This window comes from Macaca mulatta, chromosome 6 (genome assembly GCF_049350105.2).
Source record: "Macaca mulatta isolate MMU2019108-1 chromosome 6, T2T-MMU8v2.0, whole genome shotgun sequence".
Classification (NCBI taxonomy): Eukaryota; Metazoa; Chordata; class Mammalia; order Primates; family Cercopithecidae; genus Macaca; species Macaca mulatta.
This window is the reverse complement of record NC_133411.1, coordinates 117,896,145-117,918,165: the sequence shown is the minus strand read 5'-3', so window position 1 is coordinate 117,918,165 and position 22,021 is coordinate 117,896,145. Positions and strand designations below refer to the sequence as shown.

At 33.0% G+C, this 22,021-nt stretch overlaps 1 protein-coding gene across 8 annotated transcripts in view; it reads right to left on the bottom strand.

Moving 5' to 3' along the window:
* Nucleotides 1–22,021, bottom strand: part of FER (FER tyrosine kinase) — a 445,427-nt gene that overhangs the window by 129,981 nt on the left and 293,425 nt on the right. For all 8 annotated transcript variants that reach the window (XR_013418480.1, XR_013418479.1, XR_013418478.1 and 5 more), the window contains 2 exons: nt 20,634–20,749; nt 17,295–17,389 (listed from right to left, as the gene is read on the bottom strand). Coding sequence is in view for 5 of the 8 variants with exons in the window: in XM_015140536.3 (XP_014996022.1) it covers nt 17,295–17,389; nt 20,634–20,749 (211 nt within the window). In the remaining 3 variants the exon portion in view is untranslated. The remainder of the gene's footprint in view (nt 1–17,294; nt 17,390–20,633; nt 20,750–22,021) is intronic.

Sequence of the window (22,021 nt, the reverse complement as noted above, 5' to 3'; positions counted from 1 at the left end):
ACACAGAATTTTGATGCTTAAAAACTGATTTTATTAAATTAGCAATACCTGGTTTAGATATAACTTCAATTTGATACATTCCATACTGATATATAGAATACTATGAACAAGTCACCAATTCATTAGTATTTTTTTCTGTTTATATTTCCAAAGAATCATTTGCTTTTTAACCATGTTGTATGTTAATATCATGAATACTTAGCACAGCAAACTAACATTTACTCAAGTTTTCACATCACTTACTGCACAACACACTGTATCTGAAAAATGATTCATGCCAAAGTGTATGACCCAAACTCTGCTTTCGCAAAAGTGAGCAAAGCCTTGGTTCCAAAACATGCAACTCTTCAAGTTCTATGAAGATTCTAAATGGTACTTTGATGCTTTTATGAAATCAGGTTTCCTGACCACCCTCTTTAATTTATTTTGAGCTTTGCTCCAAGAGATAGCTGTAAAATTCATTACTGTATTAACAGTACTGCAGAGTGGAACTCCAAGTATATGGAATTCCAGGCTTTAGGGCCAAGGACAGCTATGGGTCCAGGGAAAATTTAAATTAAATTTTGTAGTAACTACGAATGTGGTAGAGTTTATTGAATTTCTATCTTTGATTTACTTCTAAAGATGTTAGAAATTAATTTGAGACCCAACTCTAGCAATCCTGCATGATATTATGATGTGTCTTTTGATACAACAGTTCTACTCTGGTTTCACTATAGGGTTGTGATTCAGAGAACTGGCACTGGATTCTGGCTAGATGTGAATTCTGACAAGTAGCAACTGAAAAGTGTGGAATCTTGGACAGCTCATTACTTAGTCTCTCTTTGCTTCAGTTTCCTTATTTGCAAACTGATGATAATATTTTAAAGAACTATGGTGATATCAAAGAAGTTCCACATGTTAAGTACTTAAACCAGTGTTTTGCACACAGCATACTCTCTAGATATTATTTTGCCCTGCTAGTTTTTTATTTTTCCTTCACTATGATTTCTATTTTCTTTGCATTTTAGCCAACCTCAAGTTTCAAATATGCTTTTGAGTAAGACAAAATAAGTGTTTATAAAATGTGAAATAAAAAGTGTAAAATTTTTGGGTAATGATTCTTTTACTCAATATTTAAAGCTTCATCCAAGTAAACACAAATTAATAAATTTTTTTATTATTAAGAGTTTAACAATTTGTTACTTTTCCTTCCTAAGTACAGTGTAATACAGTTGACCCTTGAACAACTACAGTTTGAACTGTGCAGGTACACTTATATGTGGATATTTTTCAAAGGCCGACTTTTCATATAAGTGGGTTCTGCGGGCCCCACTGCAGGATCTGAGTATGCACGAATTTTGGAATATATGGAAGGGGAGAGGGGTTGATTTACGAAGGGACAAGTGTAATCATTATTTGGATATGAAAGTATCACATTCATAAAGGCTATGTGCTAAAGTTCAAAAGTTCCTTAAATTCACAAACTCTTTACTATACAGTTTTCCCCATTAGATATTTACATAATGGTGAGATATAAACAACACAAAATAAAGACATGCTAAGGTGCAGATACTGGCCCCTTAGCTAGGATCAATTATGGTATAAATGATTCACAGCCTAACACCAGTCTCAGAGCTCATCTTATCCTTAAATAAATTATGACGGACTATATGGCACAAGCCATGAGGATAGAGATAGTCATCAATGCTCCAACCACTGGCCAAATTCAAGGTGTTTGAGTCCTGTTAGAAGCTGAGATTGGACAGTGTAGCTCCTCAAGTATCTCAAATCATCAGATGTATCATGGATTTAGCAGAACATAAACTATTGTTTTGTAAATATCTTCCAATATAACATAACCCAATAAAAGACATAGATCTATTAATTAAAACAACTAACTGGGTGCACTAGGTTGAATATTGTGCCCCCGAAATTCATGTCTACCTGGGACTTCAGAATATTACATTATTTGGGAATAAGATTTTTGCAGATGTAATTACTTATTATGTGGTCATATTAGGGTGGGCCCTTAAACCAATGACGTCTTTATAAAACAAAGAAAAGAGAGATTTGAATATAGAGACACAAAGACACACAGAGGGAAGGCTATGTGACTGCAGACACAGAAACTGAATGATGTACGTGCAAATTAAGAAACACCAAGGATTGCTGGGAATTGCCAGAAGCTAGGAAGAGGCAGGAATAAATTATTCCTCAGAGCTTTTGGCAGGAGCATGGCCCTGGTAACACCTTGATTTTGAACTTTCTAACTTCCAGAATTGTGGGAGAATAAATTTGTGTTGTTTTAAATCACACAGTTTGTGATATTGTTACTTCAGTCCTAGCAAATCTCATCTTCGAGCAGATTTCATTATAGACCTTATATTTCCTTTGAGTCTGATAGCTGGATGTGGTAAGAGAAACACAGCTTTAACCCACTAGCACTAAAAAACTGAATTAAAGGGAAACACGACATCCCTGGCCTACTGCTTTTTCTGGGATCACTTGATTAAGGCATATGATTTCATTTATTTTTTGTTGTAACAACAACAGAAAATACCGCACAATCTGAGTTTTCAAAGTCCTGGGAACAAATCCAGAGGAATTAATGACTCTGAAAAATATCAGGTTGGTGCAAAAGTAGTTGCGGTTGTTGCCAATAAAAGTTTTTATCATTACTTTTCATGGCAACAACTGCGATTACTTCTGCACCAACCTAACACGTTAGATAAGACTACCTTTTGAAATACATGCCAACTCACATCATTTACAGTTTTCATTCACTAGCATAGAATAGAAAGAGGTTTATTTTCTGTTATGTTTTTAATTGCACTCAGGTAGCAAAGGAAAAATCAAGCCTGCTTGAAAGCAGAAATGTCGTAAGGGTAAATCTTTTCTTAAAAGATCTAATTAGTTATATCTAAATTATTTATATCAAATAGTACAATGTATATACAATCTTGGTCTTATTTATATGAGAAAAATGTGAACCTAAAATACCTTTCTGATTTATATTTCTGTATGAAGAATTAGGTTCGTAACATAACTCACACTCAAATTAGATATCCACCAAGATGATCGTCCAAAAATGCCATATCACTAGCAAATATTTAGGAAGAAAAACTCCCTCATGAGGGCAGAATTATATAAACATTGCCATGTAAAGCTTTTCACAGTTAAAGGCTTTTTTTCAGTTTCTCTACTCATTAATTTGTTGCTTAATAAGAATGTTAGTTAAAAATTTCTGGACATACGACGTCCAGAATGTCGATTATATATGCTTTCTAAAATTATTTTGCATTATCAATGAAACATAATAAAAATTCCCTGTGTCTTCTTCTCACATACTACTTTTTTGAATTGGAACAAGGAAAAAAACCCAAAATTTGGTTAGCTTTTTAAAGATAAGACTGTATACTGTTATAGACTGATTTGTGGGAACACTATATCTTAAAAGGAATTGTCTGATTCTAGGATCTTTGTATATTTTCAAGCATAATAGGAACAACACATGAAAAAGATGATATATATACGGATAAAATTACAAGGCATTTATTTGTCACTATAAAATGGTTTCCTCAAGTGATGCAGGTTTCTATCACCAGTGATGTTATGTGGATATGATGTACCTACTGACATGATATAAGGAGAAGGGCATTTTGCCTGTGTGGTATTTTTCCAAAATCCGTAAGGTCAGTCTAACTGTGAAGAGAAAAAATTCAGACAAACTTCGATTAGCAAAACATTTTCATGGACATCTAGCTAATATTCTTCAAGACTGTCAAGATGATGAAAAACAAGGATAGACTGAGAAACTCTCATAGACTAGAGGAGACTGAGGAGATATGACAACTAAATGCAACATAATGCCTTCTATTGTAACCTGGAAGTGAAAGAGGGCATTATAGAAAAACCAGTAAAATTTAATTATAGTGTAATATTTGGCTTAAGAAATGTTTTTACTGATATTCTCATTAATAGAATACAGACATACATAAATTTGGAACAGTCACAATTATAGAAAATACAATATAGAATTCATGGTATATATTATCCATAGCAAAGCTGCCATATGATAGATACTTAATATGTACCTGTTGGTTGAAAGATGGATGAATCAGTTATTTTTTTAAAATGTCTATTTACAGCAAAAGATACATGAAATAATCATGTTTATAAAACAACTGCATTAATTATAATCAAACTATCTCTATTCCATTGCAAATAATCCTGAAATGTTTCTGAATTATGTTATTTGCATTTCTAAATTTGTCCTTTTTTCTAAATAATATAGAAAAGCCTTATCTATACTGTGACTTATTTTTAACAGTATAGATCTTCTCTACTTTCTTTTCCCAAGTATTGAGTCTAAATTATACCGACTAGAGTCAAGAGTTAAATTCTTTTTCTACAATTTAACAACAGGTCCACCTTGTAATTCACTTAACCACTCAATGCATATTTTTCCATGTGCAAAATGGCATACAGTAAGTGTTATATTATTATGGAGCTACTGTTATTATCTTGCTCATCACAGGGAACACCTAAATTTCATAGGTTTTTCTTTCATTAGTATTTCCAAAGTTGATTATCTTCTGAGGAAAGGTACGTATACGCATCACCAAACATGGTGATGTTTAAAATATTCCCTTTCAAAATATACTGTTCCCTCAAATCAGTCTGTAAGGGTATCATTCCCCAACATATTATACTGAACTGGATAGATCTTAAGTCTAAAAACATGTGGCATGTCTTATGTTCTTTCATTTATATGACCAAGTGAAATATGTTTTTATCTCCTTTTCTCTCAATGTTTTTAATAATATTTTCCCAGCTTTATTTAAAAGCTATTTCTGGACTTACAGGGACATATGGTTGCGGAGATAAAAAAAATCAACCTTTATTATTAAAAAGGTTATCATGTAATAATTACCCCCCAAAAAGCACATAAATGGACTGCCAATGAGTTTGATTTACACTTAACAAGGAGAACAGGCAAATCTCAACTTTTAAGATCGCTACTGTAAAAACTGATAAAAGTACAATCTTAGAATTGTTCCATAGTCTAAACTTATGTGTGACTGTAGATTATATAAAACAACTTCATTGTCCATTCAACACTAAGAATTACAAACCTATAACAAATGAAGTAAAACAGACCAAATATTTTACTCATCATCCATTACATTAAGGTTTTTATTTCCTTAGCCACTTAAACAGAAAAAAAAAATTATATGGCTCATCCTTTTGAAGTAAATAACACAGGGATGTCAATGCTGAATTGGAAATAGAAGGACATTTTAAACAATCTTTGACATTAATATCTTTTCTTCTTTTGGCAACAACCTTGTCATTTTCTCTGGAATACTACCAGAACCCATCCTCACTAGGACTCAAAAGCTACTCTTCATACCACAATCATTTTCCACCTCAACTATTAAAATTAAACTCTTCATAAATCTATCTTCAATATACTCACAGAGAGTGGAGACAATGCACCCAACTTATTTTATCATTTAACCCTGTCTTACATACTCTGGTTTCCTATGTGTCTCAGCACATTTCAGAAATGTTTCTTCTATTCATTCTTATCCATCTCTGACAGTTTTTAAACTCTCTAAAGATCTCTTGTCCTCTCAGCCACCTATTAACTATCCACGTGTTGTCTAACTTTGATTTGTCTATCTCTTACTATCTCTGAGTTTGTGATTTTGCTTAGCCAAACTGCCTTCCAAACTCTTGCCTATTACAAATAACCTTTTTTTTTTTAATATCTCACCTCAGAAACACATTCCTTTCTATATTTATGGCTGACTTTTATAACATGTTTGGTCTACTGAAAGCTGCTGTATTATGTTTGTATGATTTTTCCTTAGAATATAAAGGTTTAATATTTGCAAATATCAAGAAAAAGTTTACTGATCTACACATTAACAACATTCTTTCTCTGAAATTAATTTTTTATAATAGTCTAGAAGGAAGAGAAAAAAAATTAAAGGCCTCAGATTCATTTTTTAATTATTTAGTTAACATTTGGACTACACAGTCTAAGCTAAAATGGGCGACGACTACTGCTGTGAAAATACTGAGTTTTCCAAAGACTGGATATCATTTATTCCGAAATATTTAGGCATTACAAGAACATGATAGCTCACTGAACTGAAAATCCAATCTTTACATAATGTTATTTCTCAGCTCAGATTAATTTACCAGCAGGTAATATTTACTAAGAACTCAAAATGAGTTAAGAACTGAGCCACACTCTTTACATATACTATTTCATTGAACCCTTTGAGCATTATATTCTTTCCCCATTTTATAAGTAAAAATGTTGAGGCTTAAAGAGATCAAGTAGCATGCTTAAAGTCACACAGATGATAGTAGAGCAATAATTTAAAATCATATATGGTTCCAAAGCCACAGTGGTCATGTTTAGACTGGCGAAAGTCAGCTCCAGGTATAACAGCATCTAAATAAGAATTACAGTGCATTTTGTACTCCACTGAGCATTTCTTTTTATAAGTGTTAAACTGGGTAATAACAGAGCAACACAAATGATGACTGAATAGACCTAAACGCTTTGGGAGCAGGTATGTTTCCCACTGGGCTTTCTCAGTTTTCTAAAGAAATTCTGACTCCACAATCGAGTACTCTGGAATACAGTAAATTTGGTCTGAGGGGAAATTATACAGAGGGATCAGAAAAAAAAAACCTTCTGATATTCTTATTCATAGAGAGTAAAATTCCTTCTATGATCACGGCTCAATATGGGGTTTGCTTGACTATTTGTAAACTCATCTCCTATACATACCTGCTTTTATATAAAATATTATAAAGGCTTCTGGAAGCACAGGCTCCACCGGGAGCCACTATCTTTTCTAGAAATCTCTTAAGTTCAAATCAAATGCTGCCTGAACTGTGGATCTATAGGTATAAATTTTTGGGAATGTTCATGAATCTTTCCTATACCATATCTATTTAGATATTCAAGAGAGTAGAATTTAACCCAAAATATATATCTACAAGAAAGAAAACATAGATGTACAAAATTTTGACTGAAGCACTCTGTATTACTATAGTAGCAGATGATCAGAAAACACAATTATCAAGGAGGCACAAACAGATACTACTGAGCCATTGAAAGAATGAATTAAATCTACATATACTGATGTAAATAACTCCAAGATATTTTATCAAATAAAAAAAAAAAGAGGGTAGAACAGTGTACAAGCTATCATTCATGATAAAAAAGATGTATATGCATATATGTCTCCATTTGCATAAAAAAGCCCTGGAAGTATAAAAACAAAGCTAAACAAACAAAAATAACAACAATAAAAATCTCACAAAAAGTAAGAGTAGTTATCTCCAAGAAGAGAAACTAAGGAGAACAGGGGTCATGGACAGAAAGATGGTTTTGGTGTCCCCTATGTAATCTCTGAAAATTGAAAACAACAACAACAACAACAACAGCAACAACAACAAACCAGTCACTCCACTCCCTAACACAGGATTGACTGTACGGCAAATAAAATCCAATTGCTTACCCTGACCTGTAAGGTCCTACCTTTCCAATCTTATGTCAGTCTCTCTAAGGCTCACTGAGCCGCAGTCACTCTAACTTTCTGTTCCCCAAACACAAAAGCCTTTTCCCACCACAGGTTTTTGCATTTGCTATTATCTGAGCCTTTTCCTAGCCCTTTGCAAAGGTTATTTTTATCTTTCAGATCTTAACACAAATGTCACCTCCAGATGATGTTTCCTAAGGCCGCTAAAACAAATCAGGTTCCACCTGCTACAATCTCTCTGATCGCTTTTTTTATATCAAATTTGAAATAAATTTGTGATTGTTAAACATATGTTTCTCCCATTACACTGTGATTTCTTTGAGAAAAGAGATCACTGATGTGTTTTTCACTAGTGTATTTTGTATGGAACAAAGCTGGTGCTCAGTAAGTATTTAACAAATAGTGTAATTAATCCAAATCTCATAATAACAGGTTTATAAAGAACAGAAAGTCTTAAAGAAAAACAGATGTACTTCTAAGTTTCAGTCACTTAAATACAGGATGACACATTTGTTTCCAACAAAAAATAAATTAATCATTGCATCTCCTGGGTTTATTTTTATCAGAACTGATGGGTTTCAACTATTTTTGAAATAATAAAGCTCCATCAAATAATAGCCTCATTAGTTTAGAAATTCTACTTAAGTTAAAAATAATTTAGAAGTATAAATTTGATTCTTAAAAACAAATAATTTCAATGATATAATATTTATAAATTTTGTGCTATGTAATTACCTATGTACAAAATCTTTTATTTTAAAGAAGCACATAAAAAGATGTAAAAAATTGTAAAACAATAGATATTTGAGTCTCTCATCCTGTTCAACAAATGGCATGAAATCATGATAGGTGTTAACTATAGAAAGGGTTTATTTCTTAATCTGTAGCAGCCAAGATAGAAAATACAGAGATTCAAACACTTGCTGGTAGCAGGTATCATCTTATGAGACAAGACTTCATTTTGAAGTCTTTATCAATGATCTGCTAAGGGTTCCTCATACTAACACAGACAAACACAGAAGAAGAAGAAGGTCTTAAAAAAACAGATTCTAACCTGAAAATATTTAATATATGTAATCTCCTACAATAAAAAGTTAAAGACACTATAGAAAGTCACCTCTTTAATCACTCTCACTTTGCTGTATAAAAGCTTTCATTTTGAATGTGGATATTGTCAAATGTGATCATGTTTTCTCAAGTTTGACCCAGAAGAATTTAGGCAAATTTACTCTTTCAAAGAAAGGTTACATTTTGTAGGTATATTTATTAGGCTCTCAATCATATTATCTCTGGAATTGAAATACACACCTATAAATAGGTACCGATGACAATCTAGTTTTACAGAAAAGGACAAATGAAAGCAAATAAAGAATTAAAAAGTTCCAAATATACAAAACCTTGTTACGACAGTTTGTAATATTACTTTTACATCTCACTGACAAGAGGCTATACAATGCTTAATATAATATGCAATCCTTCAAAATGAATTTGTGAACCCTTGGGCTCAATGCTCTACCCTCCTTAGGCTCCCAAAGTGCTAGGATTACAGTATGAGCCACCAAGCCCAGCTGATTTACCTTCCTTAATATTAATGCATAAGGTTCATTGCTTCCACAAACTTGAGAAGAGTCCAGATATATTTTATCATCATCATTTCTGAATACAGAGGCTAACTTATAATTAAAAAGGGATAAAATTTACAAAAAAAGAGTGGCATTACAATACCTTTGGCTAATGCTGACAAGATCATGGCTTTTATTTGGTTTCTACATAATAGATTCTGAATATGGTACATCAGTGCAAGCAGGAAAAAATAAAACAATATTCACTTTTAACTTGGATTCAATAAATTTTTTTTTTTAATTTTGATTCAAATGATTTTCAGTTGTCTTTTAATCTTGGAAAAACAGTATTGGCTCCAAAGTGTTTTAATGAAACTATAGCTTGCCTTATAATTCTGATAAAACGAAAATTTCATACTGATACACACTGTTAGATTCATATATATTGGATAGGTTATTGGTAAAAACCTATTTGTAAAAACAAGCCATTTTACGTAAAATGTGGTTTTTATTTCACTTGAGTTCACCAGTTATACCAGTCCTGCTCATACCTCTAACATTTGCATCAAATATAAGTAGACTGCCAATAAAGTACATTTTCTTATTTAAAATATTACATTAACCTTTGTTCATCTTTTGGAATTTTAAGACTTTTCCATGTATAGTAACAAAAATATATAAATGATCACCTACAAAGCCAAAAGTGAAACTCATAGTACCTTTAAAGAAATGTTCATTCATAACTCCTACACTTTCAATTGTGAAGGAACTTCAAATACCAGAAAGTCATTTAAAAAACAGAATCTAAGAGCAAGAGTGGTTCAGAACATGCTTTGTCCCGCTCACCATGCCACTTGCCTCTTCGCTGAGGGTACTTACTCATAGGTATAAATGCCATCAGAAGCTCAGAACATAAAAAGGATATGAGTAATAGTACTCAGACATACATAATGCATCTATCGCTCAAATGTACCATGAAAACTTAATGTTTCTTAGAACATATCAACATTTCCTCATTAATAGAAAAAAATCCCTTGGCACTCTTTAAAACCACTCAAAGAAGTGACACAGTAATAGTTATAGATATTTTTCCTTTACAGGAGTGATCCTATTAACTGAAACAGTTATATTTTTATTTCATTTCTTATATTCTTCTTCTGGGTTAATGTCTTTATCATTTAGCTCAACCTCTGGGAAAGAATATATACTACTAGAATAGATGCCTACTAAAAAAAGAGTGGCCTACTAAGAGGGTATACCTAAAATACAATAGGAAAAACGGTCAATACCACACATGTGGGATGCCAATAGGATACCAACTTATGTCCTATGTAAATTAAATAAAGTAACTCCAATTTACAAGGACATTAGTGACTTTAGTATCTGCAGGAATAGCCAGTTTAAACTATTCCATCTGTATTTGCTTTGGGATATTAAGTAGTAAGTGAAATACTAAAGTAATCCAAGGTATCACTGGGGTCAGAAAGAAATATCAAATTAAAGTTGCTATCTTTCTAAACGTTGTTTTAAAAACACATATATCAAATGTATTATGCATGATGTAAAATGACAACCAAGAGCACAATATTTTAACTTTTAGTAATGTAATACTCCTGAATTATAAAATAAAAATGGGAATGTCTAGATTTAGATAATATCAGTTAACATAAGAAAGAAAAAAGTACTCATTTCTCCCAAACTGAAACTTACTGTGCACTAATTTATAATTGCATGCATTTAGCCTCATATCAAAGTTGTTTTAAAGGAATATTCTACCATCATCTTCAAACAACACAAAATAATAAACTCCACAGTATTGGGTTTTCTTTAGTAATCTGTTTGCAACGTTAAAAAATTCAGCCACTGAGTTGCTATATCTTAAAATTTTTTGAATGAAATATTAATTAGAGAATTACTATGTTGTTCTTTTAATCGGCCTCAAAACTGATTACTGTGAAGTAAAATTGTAATATAGTTGGCAATGGGTTAAACTATGTTAGGAAAGGTACCAGTTCAGACTTTGAGGACTCTTTTAGTGAGTACAAGCCAGGAGTCACATTCCTTAATCCTTTGTTGGCACAATTTATCCTTTCTACATTTATCAAGAGTGAAAGACACAAATGCCAGGCAAGTACCCAGACTCCAAATGCTGGGATTTGTTACTAAAGCAGCTGAAACTGTCATTGCCAGTTAACTACCATAGTAACCTTCCATAGCTGTGAAGTCACATAACTGAAACTGACTGTTAAAATCATGTGACCATATAAAATTTCACAGTAAATGGGAAGGGTGAAATGTTTATTTTTTAAAACAATTTAACTTTTTGGCAAAAATTACTGAAATGTATTATAGAAATTACGAATGAAAATGAAAAATTCAAAGAAAAGGAATTTTGAAATTGAAAGATTTATATGTAAATCTTAAAGACATTTATGAGAACAATATAAATAATCATGTCTAGATTTCTAAGCCTAAAATTTCTAAGCCTAAAATAAACTGAATCAACTCAATTACTTTTTTTAAACCATAAATAAGATGTCATGTTACAGAGGTGAGAAAAATTTTGACAACATCTTAAGTCTGGTGAAAACTCTTCAGAAAAGTTTCAAAGTCATAAGTCATTTTAAAATTAAGATGAGTTTGAGGATTGCCAAGGGCCATGCGTCTGTGTGAAGTGAGCAATGTACCAGATAATTTAACATTTAATTACTTCCAGGAAGTTCTGAACTTAAAAAGAACATTCAGGTCAAAACGAAGGGGGTAGTTACTAATCCCTAGTGAAAGACAAAGTTGAGATTGATATCTTTTTTCAGGTTTTCTAAAATTAATCAGCTTTACCCAGGTAAGCACAGGCATTATTGTACTTGGAGGTTAAGGTGCTAAGTTTCCTATTCATCATGGTATCTTATTGCAGTCTTAATTTTTTTTTTTTTGAAACAATGTTTTGCTCTCTTGTGGCACATCAGTTGTATGTGATTTTTTTTTTTTTTTTTTTTTTTTTGAGACAAGGTTTCCCTCTATTGTGGCACATCTGTTGTGATCAGTGGCACGATCACAGCTCACTGCAGACTCAACCTCCCTGCATAAATGATACTTCCATCTCAGCCTCCTGAGTAGCTGGGACTACAGGCACACGTCAACATATCTGGTTAATTAAAAAAAAAAAAAAAATTCACAGAGACAGGATCTCACTACATTGCCCGGGCAGTCTGAACTCCTGGATCTGGCAATCCTCCTGCCTCAGCCTCCCAAAGTGCTGGGATTATAAGTGTCAGCCACTGCATCCAGCCTCTTCTGCCCATCTTTAAACTGAGTTATTTGCTTTTCTACTATTGAGTTGTATGAGTTCTTTATACATTTTGGATAGTAACCCCTTATCAGGTATATGATTTGCAAGTAGTTTTTGCAATCTGTAGGTTGCTGTTTCATTGTACTGATTGTTTCCTTTGCTGTGCAGAAGCTTTTCAGTTTAATATAGTCCTATTTATTTTTGCTTTTGTGGCCTGAGCTTTTGCTGTAATATCCAAAACATCATCAGCAAGGCCAATGTCCCAGAATTTTCCCCCATGTTCTCTTCTAGGAGTTTCATACTTTCTAGCTTTATTTTAGGTCTTTCATCCAATTTGAGATGATTTTTGTGTATGGTATAAATAAGCGTCCCATTTCATTCTTTTGCATGTGAAAATGCAGTTTTCCCAGCACTACCTGTCAGACAGACTATCCTTTCCCCTTTGTGCCTTCTTGTCAAAAATTAGTCGGCTGTATATGTTTGGATTTATTTCTGAGTCAAGACTTATTATAAAGCTACTGTCATCAAGACATTGTGGTATTGGCATGGAGACAAAAGGACTGAGAGAAAAGAATAGAGTTCAAAAATAAAGTCACATGTAAGTATGGAAAAATGAATTTTATATGAAGGTAAAAAGTTAAGTCAAGAGAGAAAGAAGAGTCATTTAAAACAAGTGGTGCTGGAACAACTGGATATCTACATGCCAAAAATATAAACTTCTAACCATTTCTCACACCATATACAAAAATTAACTTGAAATGGGTCCTACACTCAACTATAAATTTTAAAACGTTAAAACTTCTAAAAGTAAAATTAAGAAAAAAACTTTTTTTAAAAATTTTGTTGAACTTGGGTTCAACGAAGTTTTCTTAGATATACCATCAAAAGTATGATCCATAAAAGAAAAAAATAGGTAAATTAAACTTTATCAAAATAAAGATGTTTTTCAAAAGACACTGTTAAGAGAATGAAAAGACAAGACATAGACTGAGAGAAAAAGGATTTGTATCCAGAATATGTAAAGAACCAAGACTCAATTGTAAGAAACCAATCAACCCAGTTTTTAAAATAGGCAAATGATTTGGACACTTGACCAATGAAGATATACAAACGTCAAATAAGCACATGAAAACATGAAGGACATCATTATTCAGTGGGAAAGGGCAAATTAAAATAACAATAAGGTATAGAAGTATTAGAAAGACTAACAACTAACCAGGCCAAATAAGTGCTGACGAGGATGTGGAGGAACTGAAACTATCACAGACTGCTGTTGAGAATGTAAACTAGAACAAAAACTTTAGAAAGTAATTTGGTAGTTTCTTAAAAAAATTTAACATGCAAATGTCATATGATCCATTCATTCCACTACTAGGCAGTTTCCCCAGAGAATGAAAGCATTTGTCCAGATGAAGCTTGTACAGTAATGTTTATAGCAACTTCATTTAGAATAGCCCTAAACTGGAAATCATCCAAAAGTCTATCAACAGCTGAACAGATAAACCGCAGTATATTCATTAAATAGAACTCCACTCAGCAATAAAAAGAATGACCTATTGATACACATTACAATATGGATTAATCTTAAAATAATTATACTTAGTGAAAAAAAGTGCTTACTGCATGATTCCATTTTTTAAGAGTTCTGAGAAATGCTCATAGTGACAGAAAGCAGTTTAGTGGTTGGCTGTGACAGGTTAGTAAAAGGTAGAAAAAGGAATTACAAAGAGGCATGAAAAAACTTGGGTGCTATAGTTTTGTTCAAAACATGTATCTGCCACAATGAGCTTGATAGCCTCCATTACTTGTTTTTGTTTGTTGTTGTTGTTGTTTTTTTTTTTGACAGAGTCTCATTCTTTCACTGAGGCTGGAGTGCAGTGACATGATCTTGGCTCACTGCAACCTTTACCTTCCGGGTTCCAGCAATTCTCCTCCCTCAGCCTCCCAAGTAGCTGGGATTACAAGCATGTACCACCACACTTGGCTAATTTTATTTTCAGTAGAGATGAGGTTTCACTATGTTGGCCAGGCTGGTCCCGAATGCCTGAACTCATGATCCAACCCCACTGGCCTCCCAAAGTGCTAGGATTACAGGAGTGAGCCAGTGTTCCCAGCCGCCTCCATTACTTTTCTGATGAGACTTGTGACATTAATAAATGTGTGATATTACATAATGAGTTATATCATTATTTGAAATATCTGCATGACTTGGTGATCTGATATTTTCCGAATGACTGAAGCATAATACTATAAAATCATGCACGGGTAAAAGATGCATTCAAACTGCAAGATCAACGAATGAACTTAATGTAACTGAATATGAAAAGTTCACCAGTAAGGTTTGAGATTGCACATTGCAAACAGCCTTTAGGAGAATTTAGCAAAATCTACTATGGTGGATAGAATTTGAATATGGCCTTCCAAAGATGTCCTACTCTAATACCTGGATCCCTATGAGTGTAAGTACTACTCGTAATATGTTCTATCATGTACAGTTGACCTTAAAATAAGATTACCCAGGTGTGCCTGATCTAATCATACAAGCCCTTTTAAAAGTAGAGAGTATTCTTTACCTAGTAACATAAGAGAAAGTTAGAAAAATTCAAAACACTTGAAGGATTTAGCAGGCCCATGCTGGCTTTGAAGATAGAAAGACCATGTGAAAAGGAATGTAGGCAACCTCAAGGAGCTAAGAGATGCCCCTGGCAGACAGCAGGCAAAGAAATGGGAACTTTAGAAGTACGCTGCAAGGACACGATTCTGCCAGCAACTGAATGAGTCTGGTAGCAGATTCTTCCCCAGAGTCTCCAGATAACAGCTCAGCCTGACATCCTGATTTTGGCTTTGTAAGACCCTGAGCAGAGAACACAGTCAAGGCTGTCAGGACGTCTAACCTACAGACCCTGTCAGGTAAAAAAATGGGTGTCACTTTAAGCCCTCAGATTGTGATAATTACTTATGGAGAAATCAAAAGCTAATACATTTACGTAAATCAAAATACAGAAACTCGGATCCAACAATCTCACTACTGAATTTTTACCTATAGATACACTTCCAAATGATTCTTACAGTTAGTCCAAGGATATTCATTGAACACTTTGTAAAAACAAATAATAAAAATGACCAAAGTATCCACAAATAAAGTTGTGGTTGAATAAATTATGTAAATCCACAAAATGGAATATTCTGTAGCCATTACCAGAAAAAGGTAGAATTGTATAGATAACTGTAAAACAGTAAAACCATCACACATTATAGTAATAAGAAAAAAAAAAAAGCAAGATCTGAAATACTGTTGGAGTATAATTTGTTTCATAATTAAATTTAAAGCATCTGCATTAAACATTTTTCTGGAAAAAAAATTTTAAAACTGTAAGCAGCAATTAGCTTTGAGAGAGACTGAGTGGAAGGTTTCATTTTCAATTTTCTACCTTTCATTATATTTTCAATTTTCTAATGAAGTTTATTATTCTTATTCATTTAAAAAATATAAACAGAGGTTACTAGTCAGAGTCTAGATAAACACTTGCTTGGCTCCTGTACAAAACTACCTTCTTTTATTTAATTTGGACTTGCCATCTGGAATTTGCATCTATGGTCCTTTAACAATTACAGTAAGACCAAAATCACCTTTCCTCAAGTCCGTCCCACCTCCCAAATCTAAGTTTTTCAGTGGCATTCCTTATTATTCAGGGGCTTCATTTGCACCCATGTAAATGTTAGTATGTATTTATAATATTTACACATTTAAACCATTAAAACATACAATGTACCTAACATAGACAATGCCATCCTGATGAGGATAAAGATGATAATGAGCTAGGTATTCTGCAGTTACATGGTAATATTGAGAAATATTTCAATAGCAAGCAAAGTAGTATAACAAAACAGGACCAATAATTACAAATCATGAAAAATTAATTTCTGTAAGCAGAAATTGATGAGCTATCTACAATATGTTTACATATTTTAATTAAAATTAGAAAGGTTTTTCATATTTATTTAAATTTCTCCTAAAATGAGTAAATAATTTTAAAAAGTAAAGCAAATTCCTTTCACTTATTAAATACTCTATTTGTAAAGCTTATGAGATCAAATTTTACTTCTGATTGTATTTTCTACAACAGGACGTTGGACAATGAAAAAAACTTTAAAACATACTATTAATATAGCACTTCAAAGTTTTCTTTGTCAAAAGTTGTTAACATAAAGGTGTTGAAAGTCACCAGAAATAAATACCAAGACATATTCATAGACTGATCACTTTTTTGTTTGTCCACATATGAAAGAAGTTCATAATTCAAAAGTGAGTCAAAGCATTGTGAGATTATTACATATGACCATCAAAAAAGAGGTTGTGCAGGGTGCTGTGGCTCATGTCTGTAATCCCAGCACTTTGGGAGGCCAAGGCAGGAGAATCACATGACCCCAGAATTCAAGACCAGCCTGAGCAACATAGTGAGACTCCATTTCTACAAAAAAATTATTAAAAATTAATTCAAACATTTAGAAGAGAGGTTGTGTGGAGATGTACTTGGAAAATGATATACAATGAACTAAATATAAGATAGTACTGTCACTATTATAAAGTCTAAGTACACTATCTTTTTCTAGTGTTTTGCACATGAAGATTATATATAACTGAATTCCATATGTAACTATATTCTAATAATAAATCTGTCTTTTTAAAAAAGCAGTTGACATTTTCTAGAAAACAGCAAAGTGTTACAGCCTATAAAAATACTGACTATAGGTACAGACTCTTTTGTTATCTGGAAATGTTAGACAAAATCCTTGGAAACTTTACAAGGAGAAATCAAAGAGACTGAACATATAAAAACAATAAAACATGACATTAAAATGTCAGCATGCAAAATTATCAGATCACATTACCTGAAACCAGTTCCATAATGATGTAGACAGGCTGTCTTTGTGTGCAAACTCCTATAAGTTTGACAATATTGGGATGATCATATTGCTTGAGAATTCTAGATGAGATGAAAATATAAGAATAGTTATTATTTGAATAATAAAGCATTAATTTGTGATCACACATAGTGTTTACAACTAGAATACTCTTGAATCATAATTCAATTTTTAAAATTTTGGTATGACCCCAAATTATGATAAATTAGATGTATACAAATGAGTAAAGTCTTCCCTCAGTATCTGTAGGAGATTGGTTCCAGGACCCCCGTGGATACTGAAATTTATGCATGTTCAAGTCTCTTACACAAAATGGTGCAATATTTGCATATAACCTACATGCATCCTCTCACGTATTTTAAACCATCTCCAGATTATTTGTAAGACCTAATATAACGTAAATGTTATATAAATAGTTGTTATACCGTATGGTTTATGGAATAATAAGAAAAAAATTCTGTACATGCTCAGTACAGATGCAATCATCAACTTTTTTCCCCCTAATATTTTTGTTCTGTGGCTCATCAAATCCCCAGATACAGAACCCATGGACACAGAGGCCCAACCATACTGGTACATATTGGCAACATAATATGGATGCAAATGAGTCAATTATCCTTAATTAAATATTCTTTTAAAAATTATTATCTACTCTGAATGATTAACAACCATGTTAAATAGAAATGAACTAGTTAATCTAAAACATGTACAACTCCCTTCAAATTATAATATCTGGTTTTAGCCACTACCACAAAAGTATAGCTGAAAAGTATTAGTGGGCCAAAAATTGTGAGCTGCTGGGGCAGCATACATATATTTATTTTTAACACACATACTTGATTTTAAAATACAGAAAATAAGAAATCATTTTATACTGGTAAATGCTACATTTCATTGGATTTTGTAATAGTTAAATACTTTCTTGATCAGGATCAATTTCAAAATGGTAGAAACAAAAGTTCTGAGAAAGTTGGCAAATGGATAATTGAATAATAGAGTTTCAACAGAGACTTCAGCTAAAGCAGAGTTGCCTTTGTTTGGATAAGGGCAAAATTTCATCAGTGGGCTATGAAAGTAGGATAGACTTGAAACCATGTCCCTAAAGAGTTAAGAAAAAAATCGCAACACAGTAATGACTAACAAAAATCCTTGAGTTTGCAGGATAGCACATAAAAAAAGAAACAACTTGCTCTATCACTGAAACTCCCGTTGTTTATAAAAGAACTGCTGAAATTGATTAGAAGAAATAGGGCTAACTGGCATCTATGCAGGAACAAGCTTGCTAACATCACGGCCTGAATTTCCAGTACATAGTTTAGACTAACTCCCCCTGGATTTGCACATATGAACCATGAGATTGCATGAAGAGATAACCATGTGTGGCCAAGGACTTTCCAGTCCTCTCATTTCCCCTTCCACTAATCACTTAGTAATTTCAGAATCTACCCCCTCAACCTTTTCTAATAAAAATATTGCTCTGAAATCAGTAACAGTTGATGTTTAACAGTAAGTTTTTCTTTTCTCAAAGACCTGGTGTCACGGTATTGGCTTCTAGCACATTGGGCAGTGAGCCCCTTCTACTTGATAATGCACTCACCTATAGAACTCCAAACATGAGCTAAAAATAAACTAAATTCCCTCAGATGCCTGTCTGTCCCAATTATTTCTATTACCAAATCTTATTCTTTATTATCTTATCGACATAGTTATAAATTCACTCATATTTGAAAATTGCTGTATCCTTTCCTAAGAGGACGAAAAAGGTAACTTCGGAGAAAGACAAAAAATTTATGCATGTATTGTACATGTACAACTAAAGCAAGGAGAGCTATAAAAATGTTTTAGACAATATAAAAAGATAGAAATGAAAAGACAGACTGGGAAGAATTCTAAAGGAAATATTCTGCCAATAACTTTGGCCTTGCAACTTCTACTAGAAATTTAAAAGAAAGGTTTTATGATGTTTGACTTTAATTTCACAGGTTAGAAACTGTCTAAGAAATTTGCACAATACAGCATGAACTCAGATAATATTAAATATCTAAATATATACTTCTAGTGTATACTAGAGGACACTTGGAAGTTTGCATGAATGTAAGTTTCATTTTTAACATAAAACTATAATTTCACCTTAAAAGAAGAAATTAAACTCTGCAATAAAAAAAGTTAGAAAGCAAGAAATTTAAATATTTTTGAAAACATGTGAGGCACAGTATTTTACCTTAATACTTATGAACAACTGTAAAATAACGAGGCTGTGAATTTCAGTTGTGTTCACATGCCTTTTAATTCATCACAATTTCTTTTCTGACTTGCCAACAAGTCATGAAAAAGGTTTACTGCTTTACTCTGCAGATAACATTTCATAAATGCATCCAACTACTTTAGCCATTGCCATTATTCATTTTTAGATGATGACTTAGTATATATATATTAGTATATATATATGACTCTATGCCATGTTACTTATGAATAGTTCTCTTGTTGCCATGGCAATATTCTCCCATTGCACTTTCCTTTTAATACACAAAAACATATGGATCCATGTATCCTCTTCCTTCCCCATCCATCTATCCATCCATCCATCCATCCATCTGTCCATCAGTTCATCCATTTCCCACCCACATGTCCATCCAGGTTACTCTTTCCAAAGTGGCTTCTGGAAAGATGCATTTGTTTTGTGTTTTGTTATATATACTCAATTTTACCACTAACAGAAGAGTTTTAAGTATGTGCAACATAGGTAATAGGTATTATTTTCTAGTATTTAGCTAATAATAGAAAAAAAAAGAGAATTAATCATCTTAGAAGATTAGAAACAAAAAAATATGCAAACTTTAGAAGAAATGCCAGATACTAAGCTGAAGAAATCTGAGGTTCTCAGAAATGAAACCTAACGGTTGAGAAAACAGAACCAAGCAGTACTATCTAAGGAGGGTAGGACAGATTTAATTATCTACTTAAACGTATATGTAAGCTGTACAGTTCATGTACATAATATAGTAATTTTTTATCATAATAAGCACAGTATTGCATATATACATATATGTATATGTATGTGTGATGAAAGCGAAATAATGTAACATTTTAAGAACTTGAATAATACTGCTTTTTAACACTTGGTTGGACTACGATTGCTGAATTGATCTGCAGACTATTACAAAAGGATAGACTTTTGGATTCCACATTGTAAAAGTGCTTACCCCGACTATTTCAGTAAATCACAATTTAAGATGCCTTCAAACTTACATTTTAATAAATCATTTACATAACAAATACATATTTTGATTAATTTAAATAACTCACTTGGCTTCTTGTAAAAATTTTATTTTCAATTCCTGAGGAAGATCTTCTTTACATGTTTTAACAGCAACAGAAGTTTTATCCTTTAATGTGCCCTTATATACTTCACCAAAATTTCCCTGAAAACAGAAATATATTCATTGTCTGGGGTAAATGACAGCATGTAAATCTTTACCAAATACAAGCAAAGGTACCAAGGAGGAGGAAGGTGCTTACCTACATGTCAGTATCACCTGAGATTAACTAATTTCTATCAGACATAAGAACTTCTAACTTTACTCTATGGCTAGGACATATTTTGGTATAAAATGCCTGATTTGGCTGGGCACAGTGGCTCACTCCTGTAATCCCAGCACTTTGGGAGGCCGAGGTGGGCAGATCACAAGGTCAGGAGATCGAGACCATCCTTGCTAACACAGTGAAACCCCATCTCTACAAAAAAAATACAAAAAAATTAGCTGAGTGTGGTGGCGGGTGCCTGTAGTCCAAGCTACTTGGGAGGCTGAGGCAGGAGAATGGCATGAACCCGGGAGGCAGGGCTTGCAGTGAGCGGAGACTGCGCCACTGCACTACAGCCTGTGCAACACAGTGAGACTGTCTCCAAAAAAAAAAAAGCTTGATTTACCGTGCATTTATTTTAGAAGAGAAGAAATTTTGAAATCTATTTTTAAAAATTAAATTCAAAACATTACAGAGAAGAAAAACAAGGCTAACACACTAGCACAACAGCTATTCTTGAATATTCTCTTAGGTTTTTTACACTGCATATGTATTTTTTACATAGCTATAATCATACAATGCAAACTTTTTTTTTTTTTTTTGAGACAGAGGCTTACTCTGTCACCAGGCTGGAGTGCAGCGGCACAGTCTCAGCTCACTGCAACCTCCGCCTCCCAGGTTCAAGCGATTCTCCTGCCTCAGCCGCCCGAGTAGCTGGGACTACAGGCGCGCACCACTATGTCCAGCTAATTTTTGTATTTTTAGTAGAGACAAGGTTTCAGCATATTGGCCAGCATGGTCTCGATGTCTTGACCTCGTGATCTGCCCGCCTCGGCCTCCCAAACTGCTGGGATTACAGGCATGAGCCACCGCGCCCGGCATATACAAATATTTTATAATAAACTTTAATGCTATTGTTGAGCAAGAAGTAACTAAACTAGAAGTCTGCTATACTTACTGAGTTTTTAGAGCACTAAGATGAATGTAACTCTTAATGTTTAAAGTTCACAAAATTTATACCTTGAACTATTGCTTATTAATAAATTATTAAAATACTTTAAAATATTTTTAACAAGTCATATTCAATTTTTACTATTTAATAGTCAACTCAAATATTTATAAAACAATGGTAAATCATGTTTTCATAAAAATAAACATTAAACAGTAAACAT